This window comes from Hippopotamus amphibius, chromosome 3, assembly GCF_030028045.1.
Source record: "Hippopotamus amphibius kiboko isolate mHipAmp2 chromosome 3, mHipAmp2.hap2, whole genome shotgun sequence".
In the NCBI taxonomy this organism is placed as follows: Eukaryota; Metazoa; Chordata; class Mammalia; order Artiodactyla; family Hippopotamidae; genus Hippopotamus; species Hippopotamus amphibius.
This window is the reverse complement of record NC_080188.1, coordinates 4,387,008-4,401,804: the sequence shown is the minus strand read 5'-3', so window position 1 is coordinate 4,401,804 and position 14,797 is coordinate 4,387,008. Positions and strand designations below refer to the sequence as shown.

Sequence of the window (14,797 nt, the reverse complement as noted above, 5' to 3'; positions counted from 1 at the left end):
GGAAGATGCTGGTTCGCATATATTAAGAACCTCCTACAAATTAATCATAAAAGACAGATGATCTGTTAGAAATAACGGGCCAGAATAATGTTTGCCAAGCGTGCCAGCTGCCTGGGAAGGGCTCTGAGGGGTGTGCTGTGCTGTTGGTGCTCTTACGTCCCTGATGTCATCATCATGGTCCCTGTTTTGTGTCTGAGCAGGTGGGGCATAGAAGCTCATTAATTTCCCCGAGGTCACCGGGGAGCACATGGTGGCACCAGGCTTTGAGCTGAGGCAGTCTGACGTGAGAGCTCATACTCGTAACTCGTGTGTTGTATTGGCCAAAGCACAGTTGCAGACCTTCACAGGAAGGGGACAGAAATTCACACTGGGAAGTGGAAATTGAGATTACGAGGGGCCACTTCTCACTACTCCGATTCAAGCGTGACTCTGGCAGGAACGCTTCCCGGGTGACGTGTGTACGCACATCCCTCCACCCCGTTCACTAACTCAGGCGCATCCCCACCGCTGGTACCCGGGTCCTCTGCAGCCAGCCCCACCCTCAGCAGAGAGCCTGCTGCCCTGTGCCTGGGCTTCTGACCGGTCGAACTGTGTGCCAATAAACAGGTGTTGATTTGCAGCACTCCATCTGTGGGGAGTTGTTACGCAGCGAAAGAAAACTGCAGAGAGATTACCTCTGTTTAAGAGGATTTTCCCCTTCCTGTCTGCCCTTTGAATTTCTACTCTCTCTCTTTTTTTTTTTTTTTTTTTTTAAAACAAAGCTCAGAAATGTTTCCCTTAATCATTCTGCGCTTCAGCAACATTTGAACTCTGTATTTTCTTTGAATCATTATCGTGAGATTTTATGGAAGGACCTGAACGGACGTCTGAAGAGTACATCCCTCTTGCAGCACTTCACACTGAGATTCATCTGTCATATTAGTCCGAGGTCTGTTTTTGTGTCCTTTAATATCACTTCCAGCACACAGTACATTCTCAAATATACTCTCAATGCAGAGTCGGTTTATCGTGAGTTTCGTTTTAAAAATCAGACTCAGAATCTTAGAAGAAGCTCATTCTGGTCCCAGCAGAACGCTCTCTGTGTGATTACAATGCCAAATAAACTTGCTTTTATTATATTCATAAATATTAACTGTCCAGTGTTCTTTATGATGTTACAGACACCTTGAAAAATGGGCTCCCTTTTCTCATTGAGCTGATGTGTTCCTAAGATGGTTATTTAATAAACAATTTTTCATTTTTAAGCATTTTGGAAAGAATAGCTAGTATGGTGTAAGAAACCCTTCTGTTTTTCTTAATTAACCAAATGGTATTTGATTACATGTGAAGTTACTGCTTGATGCAAAAGCAGGAAAAGAGATTATTTCCTTTTTAGTTATAAAACTACTGAATAAAGAATCTGAAATAAGTATAAGAAAAAACAGGCGTTAAAAAAAGTGTCAGGTCTTTGCTAGGAATACCTTTCAGTAACTTGAAAGGTTACTTAGTGAACCACTTGAGTAGTTAAGGGTGAACGTATGCCTAGGTGGACCCCGGTTGGCTTGGTGTGATTATTAATGTGAATGTAAACATCAAGGGTCTGCTGGTAAGTTATATTGTGACCCTGTGGTATGGGTCTGTCAGCTGGTGATATCTTTGACTTGCTGTCTAATATTATTTATTTATTTATTTATGGCTGCCTTTGGTCTTAGCTGTAGCACGGGGGATCTTTTGTTGCGGCGCGTGGGCTTCTCTCTAGCTGTGGCGCACGGGCTTCTCTCTAATTATGGTGTGTGGGTTTTTTCCCCCCCTTTCTAGTTGAGGTATGTGGGCTCAGTAGCCCCACAGCATGTGAGGTGTTAGTTTCCTGACCAGGGATCGAACTCTCATCCCCTGTATTGGAAGGTGGATTCTTTACCACTGGGCCACCAGGGAAGTCCCGACTTGTTGTCTAATTTAAACAAAAAAAATCTAGAAATAACAAATGTTGGAGAGGGTGTGGAGATAAGGGAACCCTCCTGCACTGTTGGTGGGAATGTAAATTGATAGAGCCACTATGGAGAACAGTATGGAGATTCCTTAACACACTAAAAGTAGAACTACCATATGATCCAGCAAACCCACGACTGGGCATATACCCTGAGAAAACCATTATTCAAAACGATCCATGTACCCCAGTGTTCACTGCAGCACTATTTACAATAGGGAAGGGGAGGCTGGGATGTAGTAAGAGAGTCGCGTTGACATATATGCACCACCAAGTGTAAAATAGATGGCTAGTGGGAAGCTGCTGCAGAGCACAGGGAGATCAGCTTGGTGCTTTGTGGTGACCTAGAGGGGTGGGGTAGGGAGTGTAGCAGGGAGGCTCACGAGGGAGGGGATGTGGGGATATATGGATACATACAGCTGATTCACTCTGTTGTACAGCAGAAACGAACACAGCATTGTAAGACAAATTGTTTACCTTGCAGAGATTGAAGCTGGCAGTACTGTTGCTTACAGCTTCACGAAGGCAGGCTTCGTCTACGGAACTCTCCCCCAGTTTCAACAAATGCACGCATCACTGAGTACAGCAAGTAAGAGCTTTAAAAGTTGCTCACTGGAATTTTGTTGTTTAATCGTAACCAGGTCAGGGAACAGAATCACAGCTCCCTCCAGCAGGCCCCACATCCGACTCCCTTGTCTTCTCGCCTCTGGCGGTCGGATGCTGGACGACCGGGATGACTGCGGCACGCGCCAGTGGGTGTGCTCAGTGACAGGGACCTGGAGCTTTACCTTTGGGTGACGTATGAGATACTGTCTTAACAGGTACCCTTGTGATGACACATTGTCATTCTGTCAAGGTGGTTGAGGCTTTTGTGTGGGTTTTGGCAGCTTCATCAAGGGAAAGGCTGGCCTCCCTGCATGAGGGGGTGGGATGGGCTTAGACGGCAAGCCTGACCCCAGTTATTCAGCTTGCAGAGAGGATGTGGGAGAGGAAGGAGCCCTCACCATTAGGAAGTGACTCTTTTACGACCCCCTCAGTGGGTGTGCATTGAACCACGCTTATTTACTTTCTCTCCTTTCCTTCCAAAATTCTGTTGAAAACAACAGAAGAAACATAAAAATATGAACAAGCCCATGATGAATGGGGCTGAAAACTTGAGAAGGGGGCTGCGGTGTTCCAGAAGCATCAGAGGCACGGTGGAACAAATAAAACAGGTGGGATCAGAAGGATGGCAACGCTGCACGGCGAAGGAACTGGCAACCCAACAGAGGCAGACGTGGGAATAACTAGACAAATGAATTTTCTTCACAGGATCCTGGGAGCTTCCCGACAACCGAAGCTCTAAGGAGTGGCAGCAGAAGTGGGCGAGAGGAGAGGGCACGGCCAGGAAGGAACAGCCCTGAAACAGCTGCTGCAGCTCCGCGCTCAGGGACTTTGACTCAGAGGGCTTGGCGGTAGGGTTTGCCTCTGCAGCAAAGCCCTTCAGCTGAGTTTTAAATAAGCTGGGAGATGTGCCAAGTCAGAATACCGGTGGGTACCTGTGGCCGGAGGTTGAAGTTTGCATCTGGGACCTCCGGTTTCTTTTGTGTCCCTTCCTTCCAAGGATATGAGACTCTGTGCCTTGAAATAAAGGCGTTTTGCGCACCTCCCTTTCCTACCCACTCCCCATTATTTTCACGTGTGCTCAGGAAACCCTGTGCAACGAGGAGTCCGCATCTGTCCAGACCCCCACGTGCAAAGATGAGCGAGCAGCCGCGGGTCGTCAGGCACGTGAGAGGAAGTCCGCAGGATGACTAAGGAAAAGTTGATACAGGAAGCTTCTAATTCCTAACCTCAGATCCAACAGAAGGGCAAATCCGTAGAGCAGGAGCTGGCGAGGGAAAGGAGCTGTCGAGAAAAGGAGGCGGTCTGGGAAGGTAACCGTGAGGTGGTGATGTTAGAACGTGCCCGCTGGGGGTGGTAAATGGACTGAAGAGCAAAACGGGAACCACTTCAGACGTGAGAAAATTAGTGCTTGGGAAAACCGAGCCGAGGATTTCCCTCAATATTCAAAGCAGAAGGATTAAGAATTATGAAGAAGAATTGAGAGATGTGAAGGATGGGTCTACGAGACGTAGTATCCAACCAACTTAAGGAACAGATGGAGGAGGAAAAAAGCAGCCAGTATTTGGTTCTAAGATGCCATCAACAGTCAGATGCCTGTTTTCAAACAGCTTTTGAGTGAGGGAGCTGGTTTCTCTAAAAGTGTCTGTTTCTTTTTCCCACACCATGAAATGCCACTGCTTCAGTACTTAAGCGGATACCCAGCCTTCTCATGTAGAGCTCTTCGGAATCACTTGACCGTGCTTGTTCTGCAGAGTGTCATTTTAACACAAAGCTTTTTGTGGTGTTTATTTAAAAATAATTTCAAACTCTACGTGAAAGTTAAAAGAAGGAGAATAATCTGTAGAACCCTCATGTATTTTATACCCAGATTTGCCAGAGTTTGCTGTTAATGACACTTTACCCCTTTATCAGTTCCTTTTTCTTTCTATGTATGAGAGATGTATTTTAAGACATTTGACATCATGGTGCATAGATCATAAACCACTGAGCTTTTAATAAAAGTGATCTTTTTCTTTTGTATCTTTGGTCTTGGCAGTATAATCTGGCTGTCTATAAAGAATACTAGGGTTTTGTTTGCGCCTTTTACTTGGTTAATTTACCAACACCGCCCTTCCCCCCCATTTTAATCATGTTTCCTTGGGAGTTTAACTGCTTCCCTTATAAAGTCGCTGGCGGCTTGTGAGAGACATCAGCTGCTTGAGTGATAGTTCTCCATGACACGTGAATGAGTCCCACCAGCCTCTCCTAAATGTTAACTTCTGGGGGATTTAACATTTCTGCTGCCTTTAATTATGCTGACTGTCGTATAATATGCGGTCTTCTATTACACAGCTTTTTATTTCAGTGCTGTATCACAGTGAAATCTTAATGTATAAACATTAAGCCGTAATTAAGGATCCAGACTTCACATTCAGCCACAGTTTGTATCTTTACCAGTAGTGACAACTACGGATAAATTCATAACTTATTCCTTTTCCTAGTAGCTGGACATTTCTTTGGATATCCATTTTAAGATGGTTCTAATTTTAGAAGGGTTAAAATGTGGGGGAAAAGTATCTTAGGACAACTTTTATCGCAATATTAAAAGAAGAAAACTAGACATATTCTGGTAGACTTTTTGAACCCCCCACCCCCGCCCAGTTTTTTCCGTAAGTCTCAGAGAACAAGGAGTGAGCTCAGGACTGAAGTTTGTATGTCTTATCTTTATGGCCGGATGCCCGGACATTGTAAATGCTGTATCATTAATTCCTTATAGAGGGATCTTTGAACACAAAACCTTAAACCCAGCCGTATTTTTATTTTACTCATTTATTGAACAGATATTGTGGGCACCTTACCAGTAAGCACATGCCAGAGTGGGATTAGAAGAACAAGATGTTTGCTCGGGGAAATAACTATGGAAAGAGAAAGGGAGAATGAAGCAGAAGAGGGTGTGGAACACCTCTGGATTGAGATGCAGGTCTAGCACCTGTGGAGGGAGGGGAAAGGAAGGAGGATTGGGTGGAGCAGACGTGCAGCTCCGGGAAGGTCTTGGCCAGCCCAGCAGGGAGCTCCGGCGCAGAGCAGGACCGTCGGGGAGTCCGCCCTGGCCAGGAGTGGAGAGCCTGCCTATCACTGCTGCGCCCAGTCCTGGGCTGGCGTTGCCCGCAAAGTGGGTGGCTTCTGCTTGACAACTGAGGCAGAGCCTCTGGACAGCTGCAGCTGGAAGTGGTGGGCTGCCTGCTCTGCTGTGCAGGGTCTGTCTGGAAGCGCACCTCCCTGCCCCACAGGTCACTTCTGTGTCAGGCAACAGTGTGAATTCTCACTCTGCTGCTTGGTCTGAATATGAACCTGGGCAAGTTGCCTATCTTGCAAATTTTTGTCGTTACTGTTTAAGAAAAAATAATAGTGCTGGTTTCACAGTGTTCTTTGTGAGGAGTGAGTGAGTGTGTGTGCACGTAGGGAAGAGTGGCTGCACGACAGGGTCTCTCAGATGTTCACCATTATGACCTTTTTTTTTGGGTGGGGATGTGGTGACAGTCAAGTTGGAAAAGATCCCTACGCTTTATGAGTTTTTACCTTGTCATGGGAGATGTGGTAAATAGGCAGATATCTGAACAGAGTAATGTCACATAATAAGTGCTGTTAACACAAGATGATGTGACAGAGTGAAGGCAAAGCACTTTTTGACACACAGGGATTGAAGCATGCCACCCAGGATTTTTTCTGCAGGAATGAATAAATGAATGCATCCAATTAACAAGGACACATTGGTGAACAAACTGATAATACTTGGGACAAAATGTGCGTAATTGCTGATGGCATGTGGAATTAAATGTGATTTTAAAATAAAGATTTTTCAGATTGATGAAGAGTTTTGAAATCCAGTAGATACTTTTATTCTTACTTACTAGGAAGAATTAATTTAGAAGTTAGCTTTCAGTCTTCATTGGCCTGAAAACAGAATAAGCTGAGACAGACTACGCTAAAACAGGAGTTGGCAAACTTTTTCTGTAAAGGGCCAGATAGTAAATATTTTCGACTTTCCTGGCCAGACAGTCTCCGTTGGCACTGCTCAAGTCTGCCGTCATAGCCTCCGCGCCGCTGCAGACGATATGTGAACACATGGTCGTGTTCCAGTGCAACTTGAAGAACACTGAAATTTGAATTTCATAGATTTTTTTCATGTATCATAAGCTATTCTTTTGGTTTTCTCTCAACCATTAAAAACATAAAAACCATGCTTAGAGCCCATGGACTGTCACGAAAACAGGTGGGGTTGGATTTGGCTGTCCCCAGGAGAATGTGGGGAGTGACCAGTTTTCTAGTGGGATAAATGAAGCAGAGCAGGAAACAGTCCCTTTTGAGGAGTGAACATTTCTGGTGTTAACTGATCACAGGTGGCCCTAAAGGTTTAGGCTGTGTGCCCGTTGAGGTCAGTGACTCAGGAGTGTAGCCTAGCCCTATTGTCTATTCTGCTTGTACTTGATAAAGATGTAACAATAACAGGTGGTGTTCTACATGATACATCTAGTACAGAATCAATTTGTATTATTATTTTTGCAAATCAGGAATGTCAGAGGATGGAAACTTTGAATATGTAAATGTATGCCCTCAGTGTTCAGTATATCTATGGTTTTTTTGTAGAAATAGCTAGAGCTTCTCCCCTCCATTCTGCATGGTATCCATTTAATGGATAACTTAAACGAATCCCATATGCCTGGGACCAACTTAAATATCCAGTAATTAGCATTTATAAACAATAGTGCAATGAATAATTTTGTTATCTAAATATATAATTACATATATTTAAATGTACTGTATTTTGCACATGTGCAAGTATGTCTTTAGGGTAAATTTCCAGAAGGGAATAAGTGAGTCAAATATTATATATGCATTTGTACTTTGGCCTGCCATAGTGATTGTACTGATTTATAGCAAAATATGAGTGGCTGTTTCCCTCTGAATGTAAAATGTATTGTCACATCTTTCCCCATTCTGATAAGTAATTGATGGTGTCTTATTTTAGTAATTTACATTTCTCTTGTGATTGAGGTTGTATATCCCTTCATACAACTATCTGTTCATGGCATTTCCTAGGTTTTTTATTGGAGATTTTTTTTTTTTTATAAAGAGCTCTTTATATATTTGGGAAATTAGTCCTCTGTCTTTGATATAGTTGTAAATAATGTTTATCTTTTGACATTAAAAAAAAGTCAAAAAAGAAGCTTTTAAAACATACTACATTTAAAAACAGTCCCATTTGCGCCTTTCCTTGGTTCTGGAGAATCTTTGGTTATTATGCTTGTAAATCTGCCTGCCTTCCATTTTCTTTTTTTTCTCTTTCTGAGACTGCCCTTGTTTTCACATGACCCTCCGAGTCTTCTTCCCTTCTCTTCTGGGACACTTGTCAGTGGGTTTAGGGCCTACCCCAATCCAGGACAGTTTCATATTGAAACCCTTAACTTCTGTTGCAAATGGCCTTTTTCTAAGTATGGTCACATTTACAGGGGCTGGAGGGACATTTTGAGGAACACCATTCAACCCTAATGACCCTATTTGATTGTCGGTTTCTTTTTCCCTCAGGAAATTATATTGACTCTTAAAATTATATTCCTGGTATTTACTCTGAATATTTAATGCTTTTGAAGTATATTTTCAGTTCCTCTCAAAAGGAAAATTATTCTGTGTCTTCTGACATATGAGGTGTGGATGCTGTGAACAGCATTCCATCCTGGGAGCTGGAATAGCATGCAACTGAGAAATTGTAGTGCTTAATTTTTATTTCTTTCTGCCCCATAAACTTTTGTTTTTTTAAAAAAAATCCATCTACATTGTCTTACTGCTTTTTTCATGTTTCAGCATAAATGATATAGCAGAGTAACTAGTTTCTGTGTTAAATGGTAGCAATGGACATCAGACTCTTGTGTTTAAATTCAAGAGGTGTTGTCTATAGATAACATCGTGGTAACATCATTAGTATAGAACAGAAGTGGGTATATGTAAGCTTTATAGCTCTGGTCAAGTTTTATATTTTTCATTTAGTTACCTCCTAGAAAGTTTGAAATTTCAAAGATGTCAGCAAAAATATTGATTACGAATAGGTTTTAGGTTGTAATGATACACGATATTATGCGTTTGCTGGTTCCACAGTCCCTCCGTCTCAAAATTGAGTATAAAAGCTGTCTGCAGGGTAGATTTATTCACGCCGATCCTGTTTTCTTGCACGAAATCCTTAAACACATCAAGTAATATCTAGACTGAATATATTAACATGAGGTTGTAAACTATATTTTTAAGGTTATAGTTATAACTTTTTAAGTGTGATGAAATGTCTTCCCTTTTACTCTCAATAAAATCTATCATTTATTGTACTAAAGCCTTTATGACTTGAGCAAATGACAGTCCTTTTGCTGAAGCCAAATCTCAGTGAGTGTAATTCAGTCACCACCCTGGCATTTTTTCCCAAGCTACTTCTGTATGTGGGTTTCATTCTTCATACAGAAACAGGATAGCTTGGTAGATTGTGTAGTTTTTCTTTGTTTCCTTACTTTTGGTTTATTGGTTATAAATTCTCAGTCACCATCAAGCTCGTCAGCTTTGCTCATTACAACATGAATAATTACAGAAAATTAAAAGAAGCTGAAAGGAGCTTGGAGCTCATTCTGGCCTAATCTTTCCCGTCTTAAAATTGATGAAACAGAAGTCTACCTAGAAAAGTGAAGTGACTTGTCACAGACTGAATTATTTATTACTGGTGAGATCTCAAAACTTTGGGTAGATATCAGTAATATTGTTCTTTGCACTACTGCTTTTTAAGTTGCAAACAGTCGCTACATAAATCTTTTTTGAATGAAAATGAAGAAATGTGTCTTTCATCTCAAAGCATAAAGTATTCCTTCACTGTTTATTTCTAAGAGATAATTATAGTCAAAATTAACTCAATTTCAGGCTATACTTGGTAATTAAGATTATGTTTATCATCAGAAAGTATATTTTAAAAATAAGTCTTATTCTAGATATTGCAGAAGATACTGCAAAATTGTAAAGAATAAGAGAAGCAGAAAGCTCATCAAGAATATAGTCATCATTACGGTGCATTTCTTCCAAGTCTTTTTTCTTTCTTTTTTTTTTTTGTCTCTGCATTCTTTTCAATCAGGGGTATTAGTTTTGTTGTTTGCTTTTTAACTGATTGTAAGCATTTTCCTTTTTATGAAGTTTCCTTTAAAAGCATCACTTTTTAATGGATATATAAACTTTTGTTGTTTGGTATACCATCGTTTAACTCCTCCTCTTACACAAACAACTCTTTGATAGTTTCCAGTTTTTGTCTGTTATAAATCACGCCTAAATAAGGTCATTGAATATATTTTTGTCAGATTTGGTAACTTGTTAGCTTAGCATCAGTGCCTATATAGCAAAGCAAGGCTGGTTGCTCTTGGGTGTGGACTGCTAGGCTGCTGGAGAAATGTTCCGGTGACCTTTGTGGCCATGTCCAAGTCCAAGTTTGCTTTTGCCCCTGTCTACTATCTTACTTGAAAAAACCTTTTGCAGTTTTGATTAGAGAAAATGGTATTTTAATTAGCATTCTTTTAAACTTGAATCTTTATTTTAAGGTTACTTATGCTTAGTTAAAATGAACAAAATCTTGTCGTCCATGCTATTGATCTTTTTAATGTGAAAATTGCCCCAAGGTGTAAGAATGGAATATTAAGCTTTACATTGGCACCTAAATTCTGTCTTTGCTGATTATCTAGAGTTCACATTCCAGATTGCATTTCTGAATGTGATTATGATTTAATTTCTTTGTCATTAAGTGCAAATTCCTTGAGGATACAAATAATTTTTCCTTTGCGTTTTTTTTTTTTTTTTAATTTTTATTGGAGTATAGTTGATGTACAATGTTGTGTGAGTTTCAGGTGTACAGCAAAGTGAATCAGTTATCCATATACATCTGTCCACTCTTTTTTAGATTATTTGCCCATCTAGGCTATTGCAGAGTATTGGGCAGAGTTCCCTGTGCTGTGCAGCAGGTCCTTATTAGTGATCTCTTGTATGTATAGTAGTGTGTATGTGTCAGTCCCAGTCTCCCAGTTTATCCCTCCCCCGCCCCGGGACCTCTGGGCATGTTTTTGGTCACCATCCTTGCTTTAGTAACAGCTTGGAGAGAGAAGTTACTATGTAGTAATATACTTTGATTGTCAGATACTTCTTGGCTTCAGAAGCATTAAAATGAGGGAAGATGTGTGTCTTAGAACCAAGGAAATAGAATCTGAAACGTAATACGCATGGAGTGTGTTAGGCATTTTCTGCTTTCCTTCTGGAGTTACGAGGTAGATGCTGTTCTTCCCCTTCATGAATGAGGAATTCTGTTACAGAGAAGTGGAGTGACTTGCCCACGACTGGTGTGACTTGAAAGTGATAGAGCTGGCCTTCAGGCACAAGCATGCTGGACTTTAGAAGCCCTGATCATCTCACGAAAATGCTGTGAATGTTCACCTGCATTAGTGGGGTTAAAAAAAAATTTCACTTAAAGCCAAGGAAAACCAGTCAAATGGCCATTTTTGCTTGTTTTCATACATGTTGTGGTTTGTTTTTTTTTTCTTAAAGAAAGATGAGCGTAGACAAGCTGAAAGCGCATGCCTGGAATCTTACGCCGCAGGGGTACTCTCTCTCTCAACAGCTGTCCGTGCAGTGTTGCGCCGTCCCAGGTGGGCGGGGGGCACTCAGCCTGCACCCAGGGTGAGGGCGCCCCCTGGAGTTGTGCGGCACCGTGTGGGAGGGAGGACTTTCTGCCTAAAACGCTGGTGACCAACATCAGTGTGTGTTGAAGAGTGGGGGGTTTGGAAAGGAGTGTGCCGGCGTTCACAACGGACTCTGCCTCTGCTAACGTGATCTTGGGTCATTAATTTAACTTTTCTATGCCTTGGTTTTTTCATCTACCTTATCTGGCTGTCATTCCTCCACATAAGGTAGCTTTTGCATTTTCTCCTACTTGATGGAAATTCCGTAGAGTAAGCCCCCTACACACGAACCAGTCCCGTTTCGAGAGCACCTTTGTAAGTCCAGTTCATTTGCGAGTCCAACAAAGTTAGCATGGATACCCAACTAACACAGTCGGCTCTATAGTACTGTAACAGGTTTATAATACTTTTCACACAAATAACACATAAAAAACAAACACAAAATATAAAACAATTAAAATCTTACAGTGCCTTGAAAAGCACAGTAGTGCAGTACGACAGCTGGCACACGGGCTGGCATCCAGTGACCAGGCAGGAAGAGTTACTGACAGGAGGAGGGAGAGGAGATGGGAGCTGGTAGAGCTGAAGGATCCTCAGCAACAGGAGACGGAGGGCGAGCTGCCGTGTCACTCACAGCTGACGTGGACGGCACAGGTGCTGGGTCCTTGCTGCACTCAATTCTGTCCACCCTCCTGAAGAAACGATCCAGTGATGTCTCGGCCGTAGCTCTTTTTTTCTTGTCATAGGTGATACAGTAGCACTGGATTACATTCTGAACGGCTGCTGCAACCTCTGTGTACCGTTCCATGTTCGGGTCCTGTGCCTCAAATACTGACAGTGCCTCCTCAGATACAGAAAATCTCCTTGCCATTTCCTGCGTCATGAATCTCTTTGGTTCTTCAGTTACTTCTTCCTCTTCTCAGTCCTTTCTCTGGGCCTCCAACTCCATCAGGTCTTCATTAAAAGAACAACCACTTGTAGGGGATGCATGCACGTGACAATGTACGCCACACACGTGAACTAACTTATGTAATTGGACATGCGAACGCACGTTCGCATCTTTGAAAGTTCACAACCCCAAGCTGCAAAAGGAGCGCAGTTCCAGAGCCTAGAGAGGAAGCAAGGTCATGTACACATTGTCTGCTCTTAGGCACGTACTGCCATGGGGGTGGCTCAACTAGGACTTCTTTCAAATCTTTTTTTTGTTTGTTTCCAGGTCATATTTTTTAAGAACATCGTCCTAATACAGGAGATGTAGTATTGTATTACAGCTACCTGTGTCTGTGAGTGTGTGCAAAAAGCACATTTTCACATGTACAGATTTATATGTGGTTAAGTTACAAATAATATTCGGCATTACTGAAATGGTATCTAGACGATACCGTATTTCTTTTTTTGTTATTTTTTTTAAAATTTTTATTTATTTATTTAATTTATTTAATTGGCCGTATTGGGTCTTTTTTTGCTGTGCACGGGCTTTCTTTTAGTTACGGTGAGCGGGGGCTACTCTTCATTGTGGTGCGCGGGCTCCTCATTGTAGTGGCTTCTCTTGTTGTGGAGCACGGGCTCTAGGCGCATGGGCTTCAGTAGTTGCAGCACATGGGCTCAACAGTTGTGGCTCACGGGCTCTAGAGCACAGGCTCAATAGTTGTGGTGCACAGGCTTAGCTGCTCTGCGACATGTGGGATCCTCCTGGAGCAGGGATCGAACCCGTGTGCCCTGCATTGGCAGGAGGATTCTCAACCACTGCGCCACCTAGGAAGCCCCCTGTATTTCTTTTAAAGTATTTTGTACAGCACTTGTTCTGCATTTTTCTATTAAGTTTCCAGTTTTTAAGTAAGTATTCAACTTATATGAGTTGATTAATTATGTAAATGTACGTGGCATTCTTTATTCTTATACTGAACTTAGAGTTATTTTGTGTTGACTTCTCTCCCTTTTTATTTCAAAATTTTTGTTCACTGTGACAGAAACAATTTAAGATGTGACAAGATATGCGAATTAGTATTTTGGGTCATTTCTCAAAGAGATGGAAGCTCCCTTTTTTTGTCAGGTGTCTCAATTCTTTGGGTAATAAATGACTTCGTAGAATTCCTCATATTTAGATTGAAACATAAGCTAAATGACTTTGATATTGATGGTGTACATATATTAGGTAACTTACCTTTTTTTTTTTTTTTGTCATTTTTAGGATTCTGAGTAACAATAAAATATCCGAGCTGAAGAATGGCTCATTTTCTGGGTTAAGTCTCCTTGAAAGATTGTGAGTATTCTTTTATTATCACCTCTCATTCGTATTTTATTTAATGTGTTTTCATGGTAAGACTGTTACTAAACTCTCAACTTTTCAAAATAAAAATTGTTTTCCCAATATTTTATTATGAAACATCTCAGAATTGAACTGTAAAAAACAGCCCATTAAAGCAGAGGAGGACCAAGCTTCTGTAAAGAGCCAGATATTAAATAATTCAGGCTTTGTGGGGCCATGTGGTCTCCGTCACAGTGACCCAGTTATGCCACTGTCTGGAGAAGGCAGCATGGACAACGCATAACCAGTCAACGTGGATGTGACTTCATTTACAAACCAGGCCAGCATCATAGTTTGATGTCCAGTGGCTTTTAAAGCATCAGTCCTGTTTTGAATTCTGTCATGATGTGTATGCCTTATAAGATAGTCCAGTTTAATTAAAAAAAAAAAAAAAAAAAACCACATCCGGGAGAAGTACTTTTGATAACCTTTGGTATTTTATTCTGCTGTCTTTGAATGTGATATAATTTTGTTTTGCTTCATGATGAGGTCTAGTTTTGCTTCTGATAAGATGCGTGACAAGTTGCACTTATTTTTTGCCTTGGTGAATTTTACATAGTGGATATTTAATTTGCTTGTGTGCTGAATGCTATTCTAGGATCAAGTTTCAAACTCCCCTGTTACTCATACACTTAGGATAACATTTCAGACACATCAGGGAGCCCGTCACGCTGTGAGCATCTCCATTTCTGTTCGATAACAACTTTCCTCATTTTAATTCTCTTTGCTTCACTTTTTCTACTTTTGTGTGGCCTTTCCTTGACTGTTTCACTTAGCATCTTCTCCCACAGTTGATCCCCGCAGGACTTTATTGCTTTGATCACAGATGTGTTATTTAAGCACGTAGCATGTAGAATTCGTCATCCTTTTGTGTATATGTTTCTGTTCTTCTCATTGAGACCAAATGTCTTTAAATTAGGTTGTATATATGCATTTACATATACATAGTATGGCAACGTATTCATGCATGTGTATGTACACGTAAAAACATGTATATGTACACGTTGTATACACATACACCTGTAAAATGAGCTCGGTACAGCAGTGCTTAATTCTCAGTTTTTTTTTTCTGTTTTCATTCAGGGCTTCCTGTTCTGTTCCACATAGTCCTTGTGCTTCAGAGGATGCTGGCTGCACCTCATTTCGGGGCCTTATGTTGATAGGACAGTCCACACACAGTCCGTGGTCAGTGGT

The 14,797-nt window shown here is 41.5% G+C and overlaps 1 protein-coding gene across 6 annotated transcripts in view; it reads left to right on the top strand.

Annotated features, from left to right (window-relative positions):
* The window catches only part of ADGRA3 (adhesion G protein-coupled receptor A3), a 107,039-nt gene that overhangs the window by 15,523 nt on the left and 76,719 nt on the right, over positions 1-14,797 (top strand). For 3 of the 6 annotated variants that reach the window (XM_057726679.1, XM_057726678.1, XM_057726677.1), the window contains exon 2: positions 13,487-13,558. In XM_057726679.1, the coding sequence (XP_057582662.1) occupies positions 13,487-13,558 (72 nt within the window). Of the gene's footprint in view, positions 1-2,346; positions 2,788-3,072; positions 3,181-3,277; positions 3,497-13,486; positions 13,559-14,686; positions 14,789-14,797 lie in introns of those variants that run through there. The other 3 variants (XM_057726680.1, XM_057726682.1, XM_057726683.1) reach the window with 3 other exon arrangements.